This window comes from Cervus elaphus, chromosome 22, assembly GCF_910594005.1.
Source record: "Cervus elaphus chromosome 22, mCerEla1.1, whole genome shotgun sequence".
In the NCBI taxonomy this organism is placed as follows: Eukaryota; Metazoa; Chordata; class Mammalia; order Artiodactyla; family Cervidae; genus Cervus; species Cervus elaphus.
Window position 1 is genome coordinate 41,105,795 of NC_057836.1, and position 21,692 is coordinate 41,127,486.

A 21,692-nucleotide genomic window follows, 5' to 3' on the forward strand; every position below is an offset into this window, starting at 1 on the left:
GCTGCTTATTAGGTGTCAAATACTATTCTATTCACAGCAATCTCATTGGCTGATTAAGTTATTATTCCTTTTTTTTTTATTCCCTCTTTAAGGATGAGGCAACTGAGGCACAATAACTAGTAAGTGGCGAATTTGGGTTTTGCCCCAAGCCAACTAGGTTGTGCTCTTAACCATTATGCTGTATTCTGCCTGTCAATCGGAGAAGGCAATGGCAACCAACTCCAGTACTCTTGCCTGGAAAATCCCATGGACGGAGGAGCCTGGTGGGCTGCAGTCTATGGGGTCGCTAACAGTCAGACACAACTGAGCGACTTCACTTTCAGTTTTCATTTTCATGCACTGCGGAAGGAAATGGCAACCCACTCCAGTGTTCTTGCCTGGAGAACCCCAGGGATGGAGGAGCCTGGTGGGCTGCCGTCTATGGGGGGTCCCACAGAGTTGGACACGACTGAGCGGACTTAGCCGCAGCAGCAGCCTGTCAATGTCAAAATTTGGAATTATTGTATTAATTTCCTTTTTTGTTGTTGCTGTTTTTCTATATACGTTATTCTTTCTCTGTCCCTCCCAGAACATAAACTCCGTTGAGTCAGGGATATTTGAGCACTGACATCTTACTGGTCATTGATTTCACAAGGCTTAACTGTTGTACCTCGGACACAATGAATACTTAATAAACATTGGTTTAATCACTGAATGAAAGAATGAGAGCAAGAGAAAGCAATATTCATGCTGACAAAGTTGCTGAAAGGTTGGTTTGAGGTGGTGGTGGTGGCAGTTCAGTTGCAAAGTCATACCAGGCTCCGCCGTCCATGGGATTTCCCAAGCGAGAACACTGGAGCGGCTGCCATTTCCTTCTCCAGGGGACCTTCCCGACCCAGGGATCAAACCCAGGTCTCCTGCTTGGCAGGCAGATTCTTTGCCACTGAGACACCTGAGACACTCTGGTTTGAGGTACTAGACCACAAAAACACAACTTTTTTTAATATATTTGTTAGAAAGTATCATAAATGATTGGAGGCTGCTAAGACAAAGAAATATGAGGGAACCGTGCTTCTACAAATGATTTAAGAAATTATTTTCTGGGTACCTGTCATTGATTTATATATACATATGTATGTATGCATGTATATATGATATGTATGACACATATATGAATATAGAGAGAAATATAACTGCAATACTGGAAGAGTATAATGTATAAGGAAATGCTTACTTTTTTCAAGTGAAATACTTAGAAAGGATCAAAGTTGTAATCAAATCTTAAACTATTAAACTAGTGTACATGTCTTAATGAACTCAGGCTGAATATATTAACAAAATTTTATCAATCAGGAAAATGGGGCATAGGCAATGGGTGGCAATGGAAACTTAGGAAAGTTACAGAAGAAAATTCCATTCTTTGTTCTATCCAGAGGAAAGAGAGACACAGCAACCTACCCCAAGTGTTGTGATCCCTTTGAAGAGCTGTGCTTATACTTTGTGGCGTAAGGGCATCCTGGGAAGAAGACAGTTTAGCTAACTGCAATCACAGGTTTCCTCTCCATTTCTTCAGCAGTTCATGGTCATTTGTCATTGTCACGGAGACTGGGCACTCACTACAGGAGCACATGGGTGGGGATGGGCTTCTTAACTGCAGTGAGATCAAGGCTGCAAAGCTGGAACAGAATTCGTGGTGATCCAAACCCAAAACAAATTTCATGTGTTTTCTTTTTCCTTTCCCTTCCCTTTCCTCCTCTCCCCTCTCCTTCCCTTGCCTTCTCTTCTCTCCTTTCTTGATCAGATAATCACAAGAGAATATCCTGTTGTAACTGCGAGCATGTGGAAGGAATCTCTTGTTTTGGTCTATTTTTGAGGAATCACATCCAGAGAACCTGTTAGTCAAGGCTTTGTAAGGACATTGTCATTTGCTCTTCCTCCCACACCATCAACCACTGTCTTCTTTTTCCCTTACCTTGTACACAATGATGGGAGAGTCCTGCTTAAAGAGAGAGCATGTGTGTGTGTGTGTTTGAACACCTCTTGGCCACTTAGAAACTACTCTGCAATGAGCCACCAGGAGAGAGGGAAGGAACTGGTTAGGTCCTTGATCTATTGACTCCACAGCCTACTGCACGCTAAGTCACTTCAATCGTGTATGACTCTTTTCAATCATAAGGACTGTAGCCTGCCAGGCTCCTCTGTCCACGGAATTTTCCAGGCAAGAATATTGCATTGGGTTGCCATTTCATTCTCCAGGGAATCTTCTAGACCCAGGTATGGAACGCACGTCTTTTATTGCCACATCTCCTGCACTGGCAGGCAGGTTCTTTACCACTAGCTCCACCTGGGAAGCGCCTCCACAATCTACTAGTTACACAGAAATAGCTCATTTTCTGCTCCTATTGCTGCCTTCTTGGTTGTTCTCAATTCCCATTTCTTCTTCATTCTTTATTCTCTTTCACTCTGACCTTACCTTCATTTCCTTTTGTGACTCTTCATTATCCCTCTTCATACTGATTACAGTGGTCATTTTACAAGCATGTAATATATAGTTGTTGGTTTTGCATTAGTCATGAGTGAAGGTGAATAAACATAATGATTCAGGTTACAGCTCTAGAGTTATGATTAAATTTTGGCTTCATCAGTTAAGAGTTGCCTGACTTTGGGCAAATCACTCAAATTCTCTGTGCTTTCTTTCATCACCTGTGAATTGTAATGGTCCAGACCTCAGAGTTGCTGTTAGGATGGAAGAGATTGCACGTTCCATACTTAGAAGAATGCTTGGCACATGGTCTCCAGAACTATTCACTCATTTTAAGACTATTTATTGTAGGGTACTGTTGATACTATATAGAGGGAATCTCATGCAGTTTTCCTTTATTGAAGAATCCATGGAGTGGAACTACTGGGGCAAGAAGTAATAGTACCCAGAGGCCTACATTATAGATCTTTTTCTAAGTAGTGATGTGATAAACTGGACACAGAAAGCTTGGGTGAGGGCAAGCAATCTTTAGCAAAGACTGTCCTGAGACAGTAAGGTTATCTGGAGAGAGCAGGAGGTGAAGGAGGGGACAGAAGGGGAGACAAGGAGGCGGAAGGGGCGGAAGCGGGAGCCTTGTGTGTGTGTGTCGGCGGGCGGGAAGGCGGGTGCTCCTAGAAGGCTTTGGAAGCACAGCGTTTGGGTGCAGAAGACCAAGAAGGGTGCTGCGAGACCAGGGGATCTGAAGGAGGATGCTCGGACCCCGGGCACGAGCGCGCTAGTTACCGTTTGCTTCTCTTCGAGGAAGGCACCGGTTCCGGGCAGCTTCCTGAGCTTGGGCTCACGTCTCAGCGAGACACCCATCCGGCGGCCAGTCGGGCGGGCAGGGCCAGGACGGGCTGGGGTCCCACCCCGCACGCGTCCAGCCGTCTCAGCCTCAGCGCCGGGCACCGGCGGGAGGCGCCTCCGGAGGTTTTCCGTCTGTTCCCTCCCCCTCCCCCCGCGCCGCCTCCCCGCCTCCCCGCCTCCCGCCCGGAGCCCCGGCCAGCGCGCAGGGAGGGAGCGGGCCGACGCTGCATCATTCCGCACCGGCTGCAGCGCGGCCGGAGGGAGCAGGTGGAGCGGGCGGGCGCGGCGAGCCGGAGCGCGGGACCCGGGGAGACTGCAGTGACGCTGCCCCGAGACATGGCGGCCGCGCGCCTCTGAATAAGCAGAAACGAAGCCCCTTGCCGCCCCCGGCCGCCGCAGCTGGGCCATGCGGCACCGCTGCTGACCGCAGGCAGGGTCCGGCCCGGAGGACACATGCCGCAGCAGCTGCCCCCTCGCCGTTGATCCTCTCCCCTGCATTCTCCATGTTACGTTTCTCGCCAGGTTCTCGGGCAGTGTAGCTGCGGCTGCCAGAGAGGCAATTCTTTTCCCATTTTCATCCTTCCCTCTTTAGTTCCTTCTCCCTTCCCCCGCCTGCTTTGCATCTATCTCCTCCACTCGGTTACCCCCTCCTACCTCCATCCACCGGGGCTATGGCCGCGGAAGAGGTATTGCAGTCTGTGGACCATTATAAGACCGAGATAGAGAGGCTGACCAAGGAGCTCACGGAGACCACCCACGAAAAGATCCAGGCGGCCGAATACGGACTGGTGGTTCTGGAAGAGAAGCTGACCCTCAAACAGCAGTATGATGAGCTGGAGGCTGAATACGACAGCCTCAAACAGGAGCTGGAGCAGCTGAAAGAGGTGAGTTGCCTGTCACCTCTTCCCCGCTCGGCCTGGTCCCCCCCACCTTCGGCGCCCACTCATCATTTATAAAGTAGTCGGGAAGCTTGCTATTGAAAGGACTGTTTCTTCTCTTAGAACCCTTGTAGATAAGAGAAGATTGAAAGAGTCCATTGTTTTACCCTCAAGAGGGAAATTGCCCAGGAAATGAATATATAATCTGGAATTTGGGAGGCGATGGCTGTTTGGCCTGTGGGGGAGGGAGATTCATAAGAGTCCCAAGTCTCAGCACTCAGAGGCGACATTCAGCCGGGTCGGAATGCATAAATCAAACTTCTCGAAACTGCTGTTATATCAAGCTCAGGTTTCAGTGACAATCCCATAATCCACAAAGGCTTTGAGTAGGTTTGTGTTGAGGAGCCACAGTTTCAAAGGATGTAGAACCTCAGCCTTCTGCTGAATGTAACCACTCCTTGATGAGATTGGAAACTGTTATTAAGAGAATTCCCCGCCAATCCCATTTGAAAAAGAGTGAGTAATTGTCCTTCTCCTCGGCTTTAGTTATTCTTGTCTGGCTGCAGGAGAAAAACAACTCTACTCCTGGGGATTGCTGCTGCCTCGATTTCCCCTCAGAGTGAGGATGGGCCATGCCCAAAGTCTTATAAGGTCACCCTGACCAGGGAAAATTAACTCGCCTACAGATGGTCTGAAAGAATGGCATATATCAAATGCATGAGTAGCGGTGCATTTCAAATAAGGTTCTTCTGTTTTAAATGACTGTATATATAAAACCAGAATGTCACAAATGGACCATGTATATATAACAGTTGTCCTTTTTAATCTTTTGGTTTTGGCTTCTTTTAAAGACTAGCTAATGTTTGGAAAAAAATAAGTAGTGAATATACTTTGATTTCCTATCAAAAGACTTAGAGGACTATACATATTGTTGAAGAAATTCAGTCTGTTCTACCCAATTCCTGAGGTACTATATGTAGCATAAATGAAAATGTACACACTGCTTTTCTGTGTGACACGTCTATTTTTATGTGCCCGTTGGCATTTAAAATGTTAATTCTAATCTGATATATAATGTTAATCATACATGTTTTACTTATAATGTACTCAAACAGTTTCTCAAGGGCTGTCTTGTTTTGTATTATTATACTTAAAAAGCATGATCTATGACATATCTAATCAACCTGCCTTCTAATTTAATACATAATATGGTAAACATTTATACTTTCAGATATACCTTATTTTTATTCTTATGCCTAAATGTCAAAAAAATAAACATGGTAAAAACACCAATTGGAAATCTGATTTTTTGTGTGTTAGGCTGTAAATTTCTAGTTTATGTTCTTTTGGTTTTGTCTTTTGTTTTTGTTTTTACCAAGTATATGTCTGTTGTTAACTACAACTAGATTTAATGGTATTTTCCAACTTAGATTAGGTCTTTACCTGATATATTTAAATTCAACAATGCTAAACCTGGTGAAATCAGGAAACAGGATGGTGATTGTAATTTTCAGAGATGTTTTGATGTTGTCTACACTTATCATCTCTGTTTTAGCAAGACAAGGAAGTGCAAACCAGGCAATGTTAAGCCATCACCTCCTTGATAAAGATGGTAGACTTAATTTAATGAAATGGAATGTAACTGTTAACTAGCTTTCCTGATTGATTCAAATAGCCCTACTAGGGTTTTTCATTGCATTCACCATATATAGTAAACTTTAATGCAATTGTCTTTTGCCTTTACTAGACTGTGCATTCTCTAGGCAAGGAATCAATCTTAATTAATATTGCATCCAAAGTCTTTAACACAAAGCCCACCACATAGTGAGCATACAGTAAATATTTTATGAAAGAATAAATTTATACTGGAAGAATATATACTTTATCAAGCATTCACCAGTCCATATTGGTTAGTGTCAGAGAAAGACTAAGAAAATGAGGAAGTATAGGTAGTGACTAGTGTTAAAAGCTACCTGTATTACTTTCATCAGCATCATAGGAAAAATGGGAAAAAATGTTTTATAAGAATAGTGTGACATTTTTCTTAATATAGAATAATGCAAATACCAATTACAATTTTTTCCTACAAAAATTGAGGTGTATTTTTTTCTGTATATCAAGAGATTAACAAAAATTTATCAAAATTATTGTCAGCAAATGATACTTGTTTACATATGTATTTTGAGTTTGCATTTAGCATAAATATAATTTAAAGTTCCCAGTGAACTGGCTTATACAATTATATAAAAGTATATTTTAGGGTAATAAAATTAATCATTATATTTGATAGTGAGACCTGTTATTTTGACCCTTTAAACATGATGTATACTTTAGGTGTGAGTATTTAAATGAGCTAAGTCAGTCTCAATAATATTTCCTGTATGAAAAGTAAATATAAAATAATTGTGGAAACTAAAATATTGCAGTGATGCTATCACATAGAAGCCATTTTTGAAAAACACATTTTGTTAGTGTTCTGATTTATCAAAAGGAAGTTTTGTTTGTTAGAAGGTATATATAGGAAATGATGTTGTTGCACTAAACTATAAAGCCAAGTATAAAATCTTTGGGTTATTTCCAAGCTGTTTCAACAGCTATAATTTATTTAAAAGTAATTGGACCAGTCAACAGAAAAATACTGTGCTAAGTTCACGTTGGACATTAGTAATTTGCAGTGTCGCGACATGGCTCAATCTTTACAGGTCATGTTGTTTTCAAGAGTCAGCACCCAGCAATGCTGCCACCCCCCCTTTCCCAGGCTGTGTTCAGCTGTGACTGTAATGCAAGTGGGCAGTGTTGCTGAAGATGTGCAGAATCAAAATGATTAATTCATTAATTTTTATCTAGTTATTTCCTTTCCTAAGCCTGGAATGCTCTTTGTCTTGGCTTCATAACATTAGGGCTCTGCCCTGTGCCTGCATGACTGTTGTAATTACAAAAGAACATACTTGAAGAAAAAAGTACCAATGCTATGAAAAAAGAATGACTTCTGGCATCATCATACTGCTCTCCTTTTCATTATCTCTGGAGAGCTGGACAAAGTACATGTCCACTAAAATACTTGACCACGGCTTTATGATTTCACGGATAATGCTTGCTTTTCAGTGGCCTGAGGGCCTGGCTGGTTGTAATTTTGGGATGTGTGTAAATGAGCACTGTGCCTGTCACCCAGGCCAAAATGGTATTTGAAGAAGAGTCATGGTTCTAAAATAATTTGAAAATTAAACATTCATTAAAAAAAAAACACCTAAAATTTAACTTTAAGAGTTTTGTTTTTTTTGCTTTAAAAATGTTTAAAATGTAGAGAAGTTTTAAAAGATCCTCTTTGAAAGAAATGATTCAGCATTCCTGGTAGCATTTTAGAAAACATGTCCATGTGACAACTTTATAAAAGTTTTGCAGCTAGGTTACAGTGCACTCTCTAATAAGAATCTTTGCCTCATTTCCTCGTTTTGTCAGCCTGACACTAAGGATAGACACCAGGTACTGAGGGAGCGCTTTGTGGACACAGAGCAGCTTTTCCTCTTATAGCCAACTTGATGCTTTTTCAGGATTCTCATTAAATCGTCCGAGAAATAAACACTGAACTTACTTGTTTTTAGAAATTGTCATATTAGGGGCCTCATGAAAGCCATTTAAGTACCTGACTTCATCTTTAAACAGAACTCATTTTTTCCCCTCTTATGCTTATTAGAAAGATTGTTAGTTTCTCTTCCCTTTGTAAATTCTAAATCACAAAATCATATGGGGGAGAAACCCAGATTTATTTTCCAATCTATGAAGAAACAGAGCATTGAATTTATCTAAGCTAGTAGTTTTATTGTTTTTAAAGAAGAAATGTTATACTTACTATTGCATTTATTATGAAGTAAATGAAAACATCTAAAGTATATGGACTTATACTTTTGGAAAGTGTTTACAAGCAACCTCAACAAGCAAACCATAATCACACTTTCAATCATATTTCTTTTTTTTTTAACCTAGTTTCTCTAACTTGCAGGCTTTTTTTGTGGCTCCCCTGGTGAAGAATCCTCCTGTAATATAGAGATCTGGGTTCTATCCCTGGATTGGGAAGATTCCCTGGAGAAGGGAAAGGCTGCCCACTCCAGTATTGTGGCCTGGAGAATTCCATGGACTGTATAGTCCATGGGGTTGCAAAGAGTCGGACACGGCTGAGCAACTTTCACTTTTTCTCTAACTTGCACTATTTTTTTCTTTTTATTTCAACTCAAAATTTCATCTCTAGCGAAGTTGTTTCTCAGATACCACTTAGCAAAATTTTATCATCTCTCATCACATTCATCATATTTGCATGAACATGTATAGCAGCCATGGTTTGAAGGTGGTTTTCAAATTTTAATATGTAAAAATATTCTCCCCTGTCTTCCCCTTAAATATGCTTGTACTGTATGGATATTGCTTTCCAAATTTGAAAATACGATAATTAGCTTGCATGTTGAAATACATAGTAAAGGACTTTCTCACACCTAAGATTTTACCTGTAAACATGGCTTTGAAGGAGAGGAGGGTATAAAGAGGTGCAGAGTCTAACTGTTAAATAATTCATTATGCTGAAGGAGAAGTGGCAGAAAATGAAACTGGGAAAATATCAGTGACCGTATTTTGTCTTGGAGATGGGGAACCATTAAAAGGAAATGAAAGGAAACAGTAACTGGTGCCTTACATCTTATTTAATCTTCAAAGTAACTCAGAGGTTTATTGCCTGTTTTTTTTTACAGATAAGAAAATAATTAAAGTACTAAAGACTTGAACTATGTATACAGCCCCATTTAGGACTAGGCACTTTGCATGCCTTATCTGTAATTCTTACAGCAATCCTTTTACAAGATAGATATGACTTGCATCGTACAAAAGGGAAAACCTAGTCTTAGGGAAGCTACGGGTCCTTTCCAAGGCCACAAAGTGAAGTGGTGAAATCTGGTTCAGGAAGAAACCCACTTTCTTTGCACTTATTACCTGAGAGGCTCCAAGACTTGAGTCAGCATGTGGTTAAGAAGGTCATGGTGTTGGTCATAGAAGGTGGATTGGAACTGCAGAGGCGGTAGGGGTAGTGGTGTGAGGGGGGACAAACCTGAGGGTTGTTAAGGGGGTGTAGGGTGGAAGGAAGGTGGTGTTGGATGTGACTGGTTGTGGAAAGTGAAGATGAGAGTAGGTTTGAGAATACCAGGATGGATTAGAAGGTGGTTTCATTCACAAAGGAAGGTTCTAGAGGGAAAGTTTTAGAGCATAAAGTTGATGCCTGAGTTATATGAATTTTTTAAATTCATGTTTTTCTTGAGGGGAGGCATAAGTTGCTTGATAAATAAAAATACTCAACTCTTAGTTTAATAAAACAAATGAATAATTTGTGCAGTTGGTTGTCATTTTATTCAGTCCTGATTTCCAGAATATGGAATATACAAATAATTTAACAATGTTTTCACCAGTTACTCTGATTGCATTCTGAATTAGGAGATGTGCCAACTCATAAACAGTGGGCAAGAAGCTGGGCTGGCCCAGTGAGGAAAACCAGCCCTTGCAGACCTAGTGGGTTAGTGGTGCTAGGAGCAACAGCACCCCACCCCTCACTGACTGAGTGCATTAGCACTTTTACTTTTTCTTTTTTTGGCCACAAGAGTTTGACTGCTCTTTAAAAATTATAGTTGTATAATTATGACCATTTGTGGCAATGATCCTAGTCAAGTAAAAGTGTAGACAATTAAGTAGTTCCCCGCCCGCCCCCCCCCCCCCCCCACCAGTTCTGTCTCTGTGTTAGCACTTTGGTGAGTATTCTCTTATACTTGTTTTAAATCTCTTTAAACATGTGAATCCATATGCAAGTTTTTTGTTGTTCTTTTGTTTTTATAAAAATGGAATAATGCCGTACATATTACTTTGTAAACTGACATTTAAATTTAATAGTATATCCTTTTAAAATGAAGTATTTCTAGGGCAGGACTGTATTTTTAAGGCACTGATGTTTCAAGTGTGAAGCAAATGGGACTGATTCGGGAAGAAAACCAGAGAGCCTCAGGGAGTGTGGTTGGCACTGGAGGTTGGAGGAGTGGGGGGGTGACCAGAGTTGGTCCTAAGGATAGCTTGGGTGGTCTGTGAGAGAGAAAACATGTGTGTGTCTGTGTCATAGAAACTGGTGGAATTTGTTGGGTTGCCCCATGACAGGCCTGTGTGATAATACCAAAGGAAATGACGGAAAGTTTTCCGGGTGAATTAGCAGTGATTTTGATTCCTTGTCTTCTTGGCTGGTGTTGGAGCTACATGGATCACCATAATAGGTGGCTGATTTCCACGGCCAGCAAGAGCTGGTCCTGCAGCCTGCAGTATGGCCACATCCTGTCCATGCCGGATCCTGGGAAGACGCCAAGATGATGCAGAAGCAACTGGGACTCATTACGTGATCCCATCTTTGTCCTGTGATACTTGAGGGTTTTTTTGTTTTTAACTTTTCAGAAAAAATTACTTTTATTATAATACTACTTTGGTTATAATTATAAAGATAATTACTTTTATTGAAGACAATAAAGTACAAAAAAGTATGAAGAAAATTAAAACCATCCATAATTTTTATTGGCCTACTATTTTATAATCTACATTGTCAACTATTTTACATTTTATACCAACTGGATTTTTTTTTTTTTTTGCTTTAGATTGTCCATTACTTCTTTTTCTAAAAACACAGGCTTCATCAGAGGCATGTCCATTACGTCTTGTTCTATTTCACTTATTCATTCAAAAATTTTTACTCAGTGGCTGCTATGTTGGCACTGTGCTGCTTTCTGAAGATGGCAAGATGGGACTCCCTGAATGAAGCTTATGGGGAGAGAGTCAGCAAGCACACACACATGTCAGATGTGAGAAATGCCATGAGTGAAGAGATGAAGGCTTGCTGGGGAAAGCATGATCAGGAAAAACCTCTCCCAGGGGTGACATTTGAGCCCAGATCTGAGTGATTAGAATAAGCCAGTCAGGTAGAGATTGAGGGAAGTGAATTTTAGGAAAAGGGAAAAGTACAAAGATTGTGGAACTCTGCTGGTAGTTGTTAGGGGAAATGGTGGGTCATTTTGCCCTGTAAAATCAACCATTCATATAAAGAAGATGTGGTACAATGGAATACTACTTAGTCATAAAAAGGATGAAAATTTTGCTGTTTACAACGACATGGATGGACCTGAAGGGTATTATGCTTAGTGAAATGTCAGACAGAGATGGGACTTCCCTGGTGGTCCAGTGGTTAAGACTTTGCTCTTCCACTTCAGGGGGCTTGGGTTCAATCCCTGGCCAGGGAACTAAGATCTCACATGCCACATGGCATGACCAAAAAAATTTAAAAAAAAAGAGGAAGACAAAGACTGAGTGTTATCACATACGTGTGCATGCTTAGTTGCTTCAGTTGTGTCTGACTCTTTGCGACTCTATGGACTGTAGCCCGTCAGTTTCCTCTGTCCATGGGATTCTCTAGGAAAGAATACTGGAGCGGGTTGCCATGCCCTCCTCCAGGAGAGCTTCCCAACCCAGGGATCAAACCCGCATCTCCAGCAGCTCCTGCATTGCAGGCAGATTCTTGATCACTAAGCTACCTGGGAAGCCCATTATCACTTATATATGGGATCTAAAAAATGACTGAATGTATCAAAACAGAAACAAGCTCCCAGATATAGAAAACAAAGTAGTGGTTACCAATGGAGAGGGGCAAGACAAGGATAGGGGATTAAGAAATACAAACTATTATGTATTAAATAAATAAGCTACAAGAATATATTGTACAACATAGGGAATATAGCCAATATTTTATAATAACTTTAAATGGAGTATAATATATAAAAATTTTGATTCATTATGTTATATACCTGAGAACTAATATAATATTGTAAATCAATGATACCTCAATAAAAAAGGAAAATTGGAAACATATTCATTTGAAAAATGACCATCCATAAAGTAGTATATTGTCTTTAGATTCTTCAAATAAGATTTTGGAGCTTGACATTGGAAGTGTTTGTACAGAGCCTGGATACCCTCTGAGGTCTTCTTTTTGAAGAGGTGACAGACTACTCACTAGGATCAGTTGGCGGGGGATTTGTAAAGCTACTGCTGCCTGGACTCCATCTGAGACAGTTCAGTCATTGGAGGTAGAGCGGGGCTTCAGCATGTTAAGCCCACTCCCCTCATAGGTGCAGCCAGGGCTGACATCCTCTCTCCTGGAAACTTCCAACTCTAGCAGTAAGTGACTCTGTCGAAATGTGAGTGTTTAGTAAGAAAAACTGGACAGTTATGAGCTAGTATGTAAACCTGTCACACAGTGTTTTTACTTCTCTAATTTCTATAAATGAAGACACGGGAAAGCCGTTTTTTCTGTAAGTGAAGACATGAGAAACCAATAAACATCATCAGAAACTTAATTGCATTAGACAGTTAAGATATGTGCTAAAAGTGTATAACTTCTGATCTTTCAGGGTTCTTTAAAGTTTTTTAAAAAAGTTATTTGTCTCCTTTTATATGAAATTTCTTTTAAAAGTTATTTGTCTCCTCTGTTGTGTCTGTTTTCTTGCTCTATTACAAATTTTGTTGTTCAGTCACTAAGTTGTGTCCGACTCTTTGCGATTCCATAGACTACAGCATGCCAGGCTTCCCTGTTGTTCACTATCCCCTGGAGTTTGCTCAAATTCATGTCCATTGAGTTGGTGATGCCATCAAACCATCTCATCCTCTGTCATCCCCTTTTCCTGCCCTCAATCTTGCCCACTATCAGGGTCTTTTCTAATGAATTGGCTCTTCGCATCAAGTGGCCAGAGTATTGGAGCTTCCGCTTCAGCATTCGTCCTTCCAATGAATATTCAGGATTGATTTCATTTAGGATTGACTGGTTTGATCACTTTGCAGTTCAAGAGATTCTCAAAGAGTCTTCTCCAACACCACAAATCAAAAGCATCAATTCTTTGGTGCTCAGCCTTCTTCATGGTATAACTCTCACATCCATATATGACTACTGGAAAGACCGTGTCAGCAGGGTGATGTCTCTGCTTTTTAATACACTGTGTAGACTTGTCATAGCTTTTTTTCCAAGGAGCAAGCATCTTTTAATTTCATGGCTGTAATCACCATCTGCAGTGATTTTGGAGCCCAAGAAAATAAAGTCTGTGACTGTTTCCATTGTTTCCCCGTCTATTTGCCATGAAGTGGTGGAACCGGATGCCATGATCTTAATGTTTTGAATGTTGAGTTTTAAGCCAGATTTTTCACTCTCCTCTTTCACCTTCAGGAGGCTCTTTAGTTCCCATTCACTTTCTGCCATTAGGGTAGTATCATCTGCATATCTGAGATTGTTGATATTTCTTCCAGCAACATTTTGTTTTTAATTGAAGGATAATTGCTTTACAGAATTTTGTTGTTTTCTTGCAAACCTCAACAAGAATCAGCCATAGGTATACATACATCCCCTCCCTTTTGAATCTCCCAGAAATCTTGATTCCAGCTTGTGCTTCATCCTGCCCAGCATTACACATGATGTACTCTGCATGTAAGGGTCACATAAGCAGGGTGAAATATATAGCCTTGACATACTCCTTTCCCAATTTTGAACCAGTCTATTGTTCCATATCTGGTTCTAACTGTTGCTTCTTGGCCTGCACACAGGTTTCTCAGGAGGCAGGTAAGGTGGTCTGCTACTCTCATCTCTTGGTAAGAACTTTCCACAGTTTGTTGTGATCCACACACTCAAAGGCTTTAGCGTAGTTAGTGAAGCAGAAGTAGATGTGTTTTTGGAATTCCCTTGCTTTCTGTATGATCCAGTGGATGTTGGCAATTTGATCTCTGGTTCCTCTGCGTTTTCTAAATCCACCTTGTACAGCTGGAAGTTCTTGGTCCTTGTACTGTTGGAGCCTAGCTTGAAGGATTTTGACTATTACCTTGCTAGTATGTGAAATGAGTACAGTTGTACTGTAGTTTGAACATTCTTTGGCATTGCCCTTCTTTGCAATTGGAATGAAAACGGACCTTTTCCAGTGCTGTGGCCGCTGCTGAGTTTTTCACATTTGCTGGTATATTGAGTGCAGCACTTTCACAGCATCATCTTTTAGGATTTGAAACAGCTCAGCTGGAATTCCATCACTTCCACTAGCTCTGTTCGTCGAAATGCTTCCTAAGGCCCAACTTGACTTCACAGTCCAGGATATCTGACTCTAGGTGAGCGACCACACCATTATGGTTATATGGGTCATTAAGACCTTTTTGTATAGCTCCTCTGTATATTCTTGCCACCTCTTCGTAATCTCTTCTGCTTTGGTTATGTCCTTACCATTTCTGTCTTTGATTGTGCCCATCTTTGCATGAAATATTCCCTTGGTATCTCCAATTTTCTTGAAGAGATCTCTAGTCTTCCCCATTCTGTTGTTTTCCTCTATTTCTTTGGAAATTCATAAATATTTATTAATTTAAAGTTTGCAAATTCATAAAGAGAATTGCTTTGATGGGTTGATCTTTAACTTCCAGGGGTTATTTTCACCTGTTCTTTCAGTTATGCTTAGTGTTTTCAAACACTATTTTTTGGAGAAATAGCACAACTCTAAATGTAATATTTAACTGCTGTGTTTCTATCTTTCTATTTAGAGTTGAAATAAAGAGACCTGTTTACATTCATGGGAAGTACATAATAACAGTAGCAATTTTCTTAAGAATGTTTTTTGCAGTTTGGCTTGAGTCTGTAAATAGAAGGCTCAGAATGATGGGTCTTTGTTTTTCTCTGGCACACTGCAGACTAATGTGGAATCAAATGCCACTGCTAAAGAGCTCTTAGCCATCAATTTTTTGAAATTGAAAGAGGTTTATATTATAACATGAATGTGCCTTGTTGATAAGCCTCACTGATTGCCGTTCTCTAGATAGTATTAGAAGATTTTTTGAAGTTGATCTCGATGTGAGGTAACTAGATGGAGACAGGATAAATTTAATCTTGTACATGATTTCGTTTGATGAGCTGAAAGTAATGTCATCTTACAGACTATCTTTTTGGCATACATGGCCATTTTCCTCCCCTTTAAATCGTAATCTGATATTCTTTCTGCTAATGCTGATATATGCATGGAGCCTTTAAGCTCAAAACCTCAAGGACATACAATTAGGAGAAAAGGCAACCATTAGAAAGAAGGATATAATACACTTGAAAACAAATTATAAATACTTTTGAATTTTTGGCCCTTTGATTTATATTTTAAGTTGACAAAGGTTCTTAGTGTTGGTAATTCACAATTAACTATGATTTAATGATTTCATTCTAATGATCTAAACAGCAATAACCCTTTTGTTAATATTTTAAAATAATTTAGAACTAGAATCATTTTTTTAAAGAATTCTTAGGTTCTCTATTTTAATCACTGCAGTTATTTCCAATCAAGTTTTATGTGCTTTTTTCATTTTAGCCGAATAGATAATATATCTTTGCAAGTCACATTGAAGCATTTGGGATAATATGAGCTATTATTTGCTAAAATTGAGACCAGGATCTCAAACCACAATTACATTTTTAGACAATGGTTACAGTAAGACATTTCAGGAAATGACAATGAAAAGAATCATCATTGGTCAATTCCAGGAGAAAATTTTATAAGTTGCATTTTAATTTGTGATGCTAAATGTGATTTAGAAACATGGACAATGGACACCAAAGTAAATACCAAGAACAAGTAGGTCATTGCATAAAGCTGACTGAGGTTCATTCATTCTTTCCTACAATAACAATATATTTAATACCTCCTATGTGTTAAGCACAGATCTAGATGCTGAGAATGCAGTAGAGACAAGACCAACAGGAATATACATGCTCATGAGGTTTACATTCTGCAGGAGAATGGAAGGGGAGACAAGAAAGTAGAATGTTAGATGGTCCTAAATGCTATAGGGAAAAATAGAGCAGGGAAGGGGGAAATGGCATGAGAAGTGGGGACAGGTCAGAGGGAGCCTGGAGAGGGAAGGCGAGAGAGAGTGTATAGCTGGAGGGAGGTGGGGAGTGGTGTGAGCAGTAGATGAGGTCAGAGAGGGAATGGGTATCAGTGATGCAGCAGTTTTTAAACTATTACCAGGACTTTGGCATTTGTTCTGAGTTATATGGGAAATTTCTGGAGGATTTGAGCACAAGAGTCACAATGGCCTACTCTTTCCTCCCCCGACCTGTGTGTACATTCAAGGAGACTGGAACCTCCTTCAGGGAAAGGAATTTAAATTAATCTGGTAATTTATGACATTTGTTGTATTCTCCTCTCTGCCTTACCTAGAGCAAGTGTTTAAGAGATATTTATGGTATTGCATTCATTTAGGGTGAAAAAAGAGATGAAGTAATTAAGGTAGTTATTTTGAAAAGATGTTGAACTAGACTCCTTGTTTTAAAAATAACCATTTGTTTGACGAATTAAACCAGCTTCCAAAAAAAGATACTGTGTTGTCTTGCCTTGTTCTTTGAACCAGAATCTTTACCTAACTTTCTTCTACTCTTTGTCCCTTCTTCTGGACCATCTGAGCCACTTGGTAGCCGCTAGTCTAACATGCTATAAGGACAGTTTTACATTGTGTTATTGGTTCTGTGCCATGATGTTCTAGTCCCTGAGGGACTGGAAATGAATGCTTGGTCATTCATTCATTCATGTATTTAATATTTAGAGAGCATCAGTTATATGCCAAGTTTCTGCTGAGCGTATTAATCAAAAAATGAGGAAGACATGGTCTTTAAGTTAGTTGTTTGTTGTTAGAAGGAAAGACATGAGCAAATATGATTAAGGTATTTTATTGGAAAGATCACAGGTTTTTGGGTCAGAACAAACTGCATTAAAATCTGTTTAGTAGCTCTGTGATCTTAGGCAAATACTTAAAACTCTATGAATCTCACTTTCCTCCTGTAAAGTGGAGGAAGATAGTAACTATGGATGTTAAAGAGAAGTCCATGTAAAGCATTTAATACAATCCCTGACACATAGTAAGCACCTGATAAATGATGGATGTGGTGATGATAATTCATCATGATAATAAAATAGTAAAAATAATAATTTCTTGGCTGTGTTTGATAGGCCACCAGAGTGGAGGGCAGTAAACTCAAAGGAATCAGGAAACTTTCTGGTCAGGAGGACATGTGAGGAGGCGTAAAGAACATGTGAGGAGGGATTTTCCAGGCAGGTGAGGGGCAGAGTCATTCAGGAAAAATAAATAGCCTGCAGAGAAGGGAGGATTGGAGAGACTGTTGCTTATCCACATCTGTGTTGTTGCAGGTGGTATTTGAAATGGGATGAGGGGTGGGAGGTGAGCCTGGGGAGGTAGTTTGGGGCCCGACCACAGAGGGCCTTGTAACAAGGCTTGGCGTGGCTAACTGTGTGACCTCACAGGGAAGGCTTTGCCCCGAGAGCCAGACTTAGTGATAAGGGTGAGAAGTACCTCCAACTAACAAGGTGTCTTCCAGTCTCTGCTGCTCTTGTGCCCCGTTTGTTTTAGCTTCCTGGCCTGTTGTCAGTTGGAGACTGGCAGCTTCTCAGTCTTACCTCCGTTGTGAACAGATGGCCTAATTGCCGCTTCTTTCTGGGTCCTCAGTGCTGCTGGCCTTCCTTGAGGCTGGGCTGCTCCTGTTGCTTACGGCCCTCATCACTCCCACTCCCTCTAGTTCCTGATTCTCTTGGCGCTGAGAGTCTCATGCCCTGTCGTCTTGACCTAGATTCTAACCTGTTGATCAAGGCCCAGATGTTGAGTTCTGTTCATACTAGACTTAATATTTCCTTGCTCCTTGGCTTTGCTGCTTAGGACTCATGGCTGTTTTCCTCCTCTCTTGTCTTTTCTCTCAGCTGCCATTGATTCAGCTTCATCCTCCATTTTGCTGCTGTTCTGGGGGTCTCCTTTATGCCTTTAGAATGGAGTCAGGTCACTTGTGGGAGTGCTAAGGAGCTTCCTCTATTTACCATGGGAAAAGCATTGATAGTGTCAAAGCAGAACAGTAATATCATTAACTTTATGTTTGAAAACAGTGATTTTTGACTTTTGATTCTGACAGTACAGTAGTCTAGGACCTCTGACTAACCCTTCTGCTGGGAACAATTAAAAATGCTAGATAAAATACAAAACTATAATATATGTATATATACTATAATATATAGTTTTATATAATATATAAAAATATAAAATGCATGAATGAATTGACTTCCTAGTAAGAATGCTCAGAGGCTAAATGGAATTAAAGCAAGAACCTTTAGAAGAAAGCAGTGCATCAACACTTTTGCCTTGAGTCGCAAAAGGTATTTATTACCTGTAGCTGTATAAAAATTCTGCCCTTAGTTATTTTCCTATCTCAGTCATTGGAAAAATAAATTTCTATACTAATTCTCAATTAACTGATCTCTTTAACAATAAATAATATCATACTCCTGAAAAATTTAAAGCTTTTATGAAAGACGAACTATTACCTGAGCTGAAATTTATTTTTACCATCTTATTTCATTTTTCACAGTATGAAAAATATAACAGTTTCTCTTTTTATTTTTAAAAAACCTTCATAGTGTTACTTGTGTCAGATAGTTATAAATCAATACTTTCCCCCTTATGTTTATAGCTTAATTATGTTTTCAAGTCAAAACTATTTGAGGTTTTCGCCTTTGATAATCTAATATTAATAATATGGAGAGTAAAAACTCAGCGATCCAGCATCACATTTAAAACTCCCTATTTAATGTTAAAAAACAAGACTTTTCCATTCCCTTTTTTCTCCTTGTATACTTTTCTTTCTCATCTTCTTTTATCCCCTCACTTTACATTAACTTCACACCAGAATATCAAGGATTTAATGGAATATGAAGGAATGAACTCTAATTAGGAGAAAATTCCCGGAATTTTATATGTCACTGTGGAAGAAATCTTCTAAGCAAGATATAGAACTTAGACTCAAAAGGCAAGACTGACATACTCAGTTACACAGAAATTTTTTTTGAAAGTGGTTAGGCATCGTAAGCAGAAGTGCAATACAGACAACAGACTAGAAAAAAATGCAATATGATTGACTTACAAAGGATTATTACCCCTAATATCCAGGTACCCTTGACTTGATTGAAAACAGCAATAATAGAAAAAGGGCAAAGACTGTAATTAGACCAACAGAAGAGGGTTTGCAGATAATAAATGTGTAAAAGATGCTCTATGTCAGTAGTCGGTTAATGCAAATCAAATAATATGGAGTTTTCACTTTTTACTAATCAAATTACAAAAATTTTAAATATTGATAACATACAGATTGTAGAGTGTCTAGAAATGTGAGCATTCTTATACATTGTTTGTGGGAGTATGAATTGCTATGAGCTTTGAGAATGTGATTTAGCAGTCTGTATTAAGGTATAAAATGCATGTAGTATTTGGGCCCAACAGTCTCTCACAAACCATAGGTAAGTGTATACCAGTTCTCAAATACCATGCTTCAAAGTGAAGCACTGGTTAGCATTAGTACCTAACTAGACCCTCATAACTCTAAACATGTATCATATATGTGTGGAACATAAATCAAATTATACTCTTTCTTCTTATGTATCGTAACAGATTGCTATATGTTTAAGTAAAATCATATCTTAAAATCTAGATGTAATTCCATACTTATCACTTCTCTCTTAGCCCTTTTCATAGACCTGGTTTAAACTTTTGGCTTAGTGCTCTTGAAGTGTGATTTTTAAAACATTTATTTTGCATTACTTATCAGCTCTTCTTGGTCTTGAAAATATGTGTGTGAGCATTTTTGCCAAAAAATGATACTTATTCTCTATTCTGGTGGATTCAGGGGTTCCTCCTCTCAAAGTAAAGGGACCACCACCACCTTGCTTATTTGTCCTCAGAAGCAGTTCTACCACTGGACTCCTGGCCCTATTGACTGAAGAAGTAACACATTTACTCTGAGATTTACAAAAATATTTATAAGAAAACTCTCTTTCACAGTCTGTGAAGGAGCTAAGTGCTGGTTTGAGACATTTTAAGCTTACTGTATTTATGTAATAATAAAGGTTGTAGCATGTAAAAGCAACTTTTGACTGAGAACCCATTACAAAAAGGAAGACTTAACATAGGAAAAAATAACTAGAAATGAAGGTTAGATGAGCCTCTAGGTCACAATGAAGTCCTTTTCATTCCTAATCCTAAATAGGAAAAATTATTATGGACATTTATTTTTTTCACAGATGATAACTGAACACCTGCCATGTCCTAGGCATTGCAGTTAGGTGCTGTGGAGTACAAAGTTCCTGTCTGAGGGACTTGACATACCAGTGGGGGAGAAAAGCATAAAAGAGTAAGGAAATAAATAATTTTGCATAATGATGTGTGCCAAACAGTGAAGAAAGCAGGGTAGAGAAATAATAAGACTATTATTATGCCAGGTATACTGGTGGGGGAGGCTATTTCAGAGGTGAGGGCCAGACATGGCCTTTCAAAGGAGATTGCATCTCAGGTGATGAGAAACAGCAAGCCTGGAAAAGATTTCAATGTCCTGGGCTGAAGGTAACAGCAAATGTGAAGACTTTGAGATGTGAATGAGCGTGATGTTACTGGCATTTTGGGTACAGCAGTCCTTTGTAGGGTAGAACTGTGCTATGCACTGTGGGACTTTGGGGCTCCTGGAGGGTGTTAGCACCCCTGGCCTCACCCACAATATGCCAGGGTGTCCCCACTCTCAGGCCATTGTGATTTCAGAAATATTCTTGCTGCACAGCATGGTGGCTATAGTTAACGTTACTGTTTTATATATTGGAAAGTTGCTCAGAGAGTAGATCTTAGTTCTCATCACTAGAAAAAAAATAGACCTATGTGAGATGATGGAGTTAACTAGACTTATTGTGGTGATCTTTTTGCAATGTACCATATAACAAATCACATTGTATACCTAAAAACTGATACGATGTTATATATCAATTATATCTCAAATAAAATTTAAAAAATAATAAACACAAAGAATAAACAAAAAACCACCCTCACACTTTCCAAGCACCTCCCTTCCCCCCAGGGTGAGGCGATACTACCCTCAGTAGAGAACCCCTGTAGTCTGGAGCGATGGGATAGTATGGATGTTAGGAGGATGGAGCAGTGGACAGCAAACGAATCCTTGAGCCCTGGCAAGAAGTCTGGACTTTATTTTAAGCATAACGGGCAGCCACTGGAGTGATGTGATCTGATAAATATTTCAGGAAAGATCACTCTGTCTCTTTCTTGCAGACTGTCGAACAAGTGATCCAAGTAAGGAAGCTGTTACAGTAGTTCCAGTGTCAGGCGACGGTGGCTTGGGCTGGGGGAAGATCTACTTGGGGGTGAGAAAAGAATAATTAAGAATGTATGTTGAAGGATTTGCTGATTAATTGATTGTGAGAGCAAAAGAAAGGGAGAAATCAGGATGGCCCCTAAGTTTCTTTATAACAAGGTAAGAAGATTATAAAGGAATATATATATGATGAGATACAAAAGTAAAGGAATAGTATTTCACAATTAAATTTAGGAAA

At 39.6% G+C, this 21,692-nt stretch overlaps 2 protein-coding genes across 12 annotated transcripts in view; one reads left to right on the forward strand and one right to left on the reverse strand.

Annotated features, from left to right (window-relative positions):
* Positions 1 to 693: 693 nt before the first annotated feature.
* On the reverse strand, positions 694 to 4,098 carry LOC122680557. Of its 2 annotated transcripts, XM_043882081.1 has the most exons (3): positions 3,962 to 4,098; positions 3,245 to 3,852; positions 694 to 1,655 (listed from the first exon to the last, which is right to left on the reverse strand). In XM_043882081.1, the coding sequence occupies exons 2-3, from the start codon at positions 3,803 to 3,805 to the stop codon at positions 1,596 to 1,598; spliced, it is 621 nt and encodes a 206-aa protein (XP_043738016.1). In that variant the 5' UTR covers positions 3,806 to 3,852; positions 3,962 to 4,098; the 3' UTR covers positions 694 to 1,595. The 2 variants fall into 2 exon arrangements, with proteins under 2 accessions (XP_043738016.1, XP_043738015.1); XM_043882080.1 differs by lacking the exon at positions 694 to 1,655 and having other exon boundaries at positions 2,252 to 3,852.
* BICD1 (BICD cargo adaptor 1) overlaps positions 3,630 to 21,692 on the forward strand; it is a 243,955-nt gene continuing 225,892 nt past the window's right edge. For all 10 annotated transcript variants that reach the window (XM_043882069.1, XM_043882070.1, XM_043882072.1 and 7 more), the window contains exon 1: positions 3,630 to 4,191. In XM_043882069.1, coding sequence (XP_043738004.1) covers positions 3,979 to 4,191 — 213 coding nt within the window. In that variant the 5' untranslated portion in view covers positions 3,630 to 3,978. The remainder of the gene's footprint in view (positions 4,192 to 21,692) is intronic.

What these genes read in the sequence shown, in the direction of transcription:
- LOC122680557 (XM_043882080.1), bottom strand. Translation starts at nt 3,805, where the DNA reads ATGCAGGGGAGAGGATCAACGGCGAGGGGGCAGCTGCTGCGGCATGTG.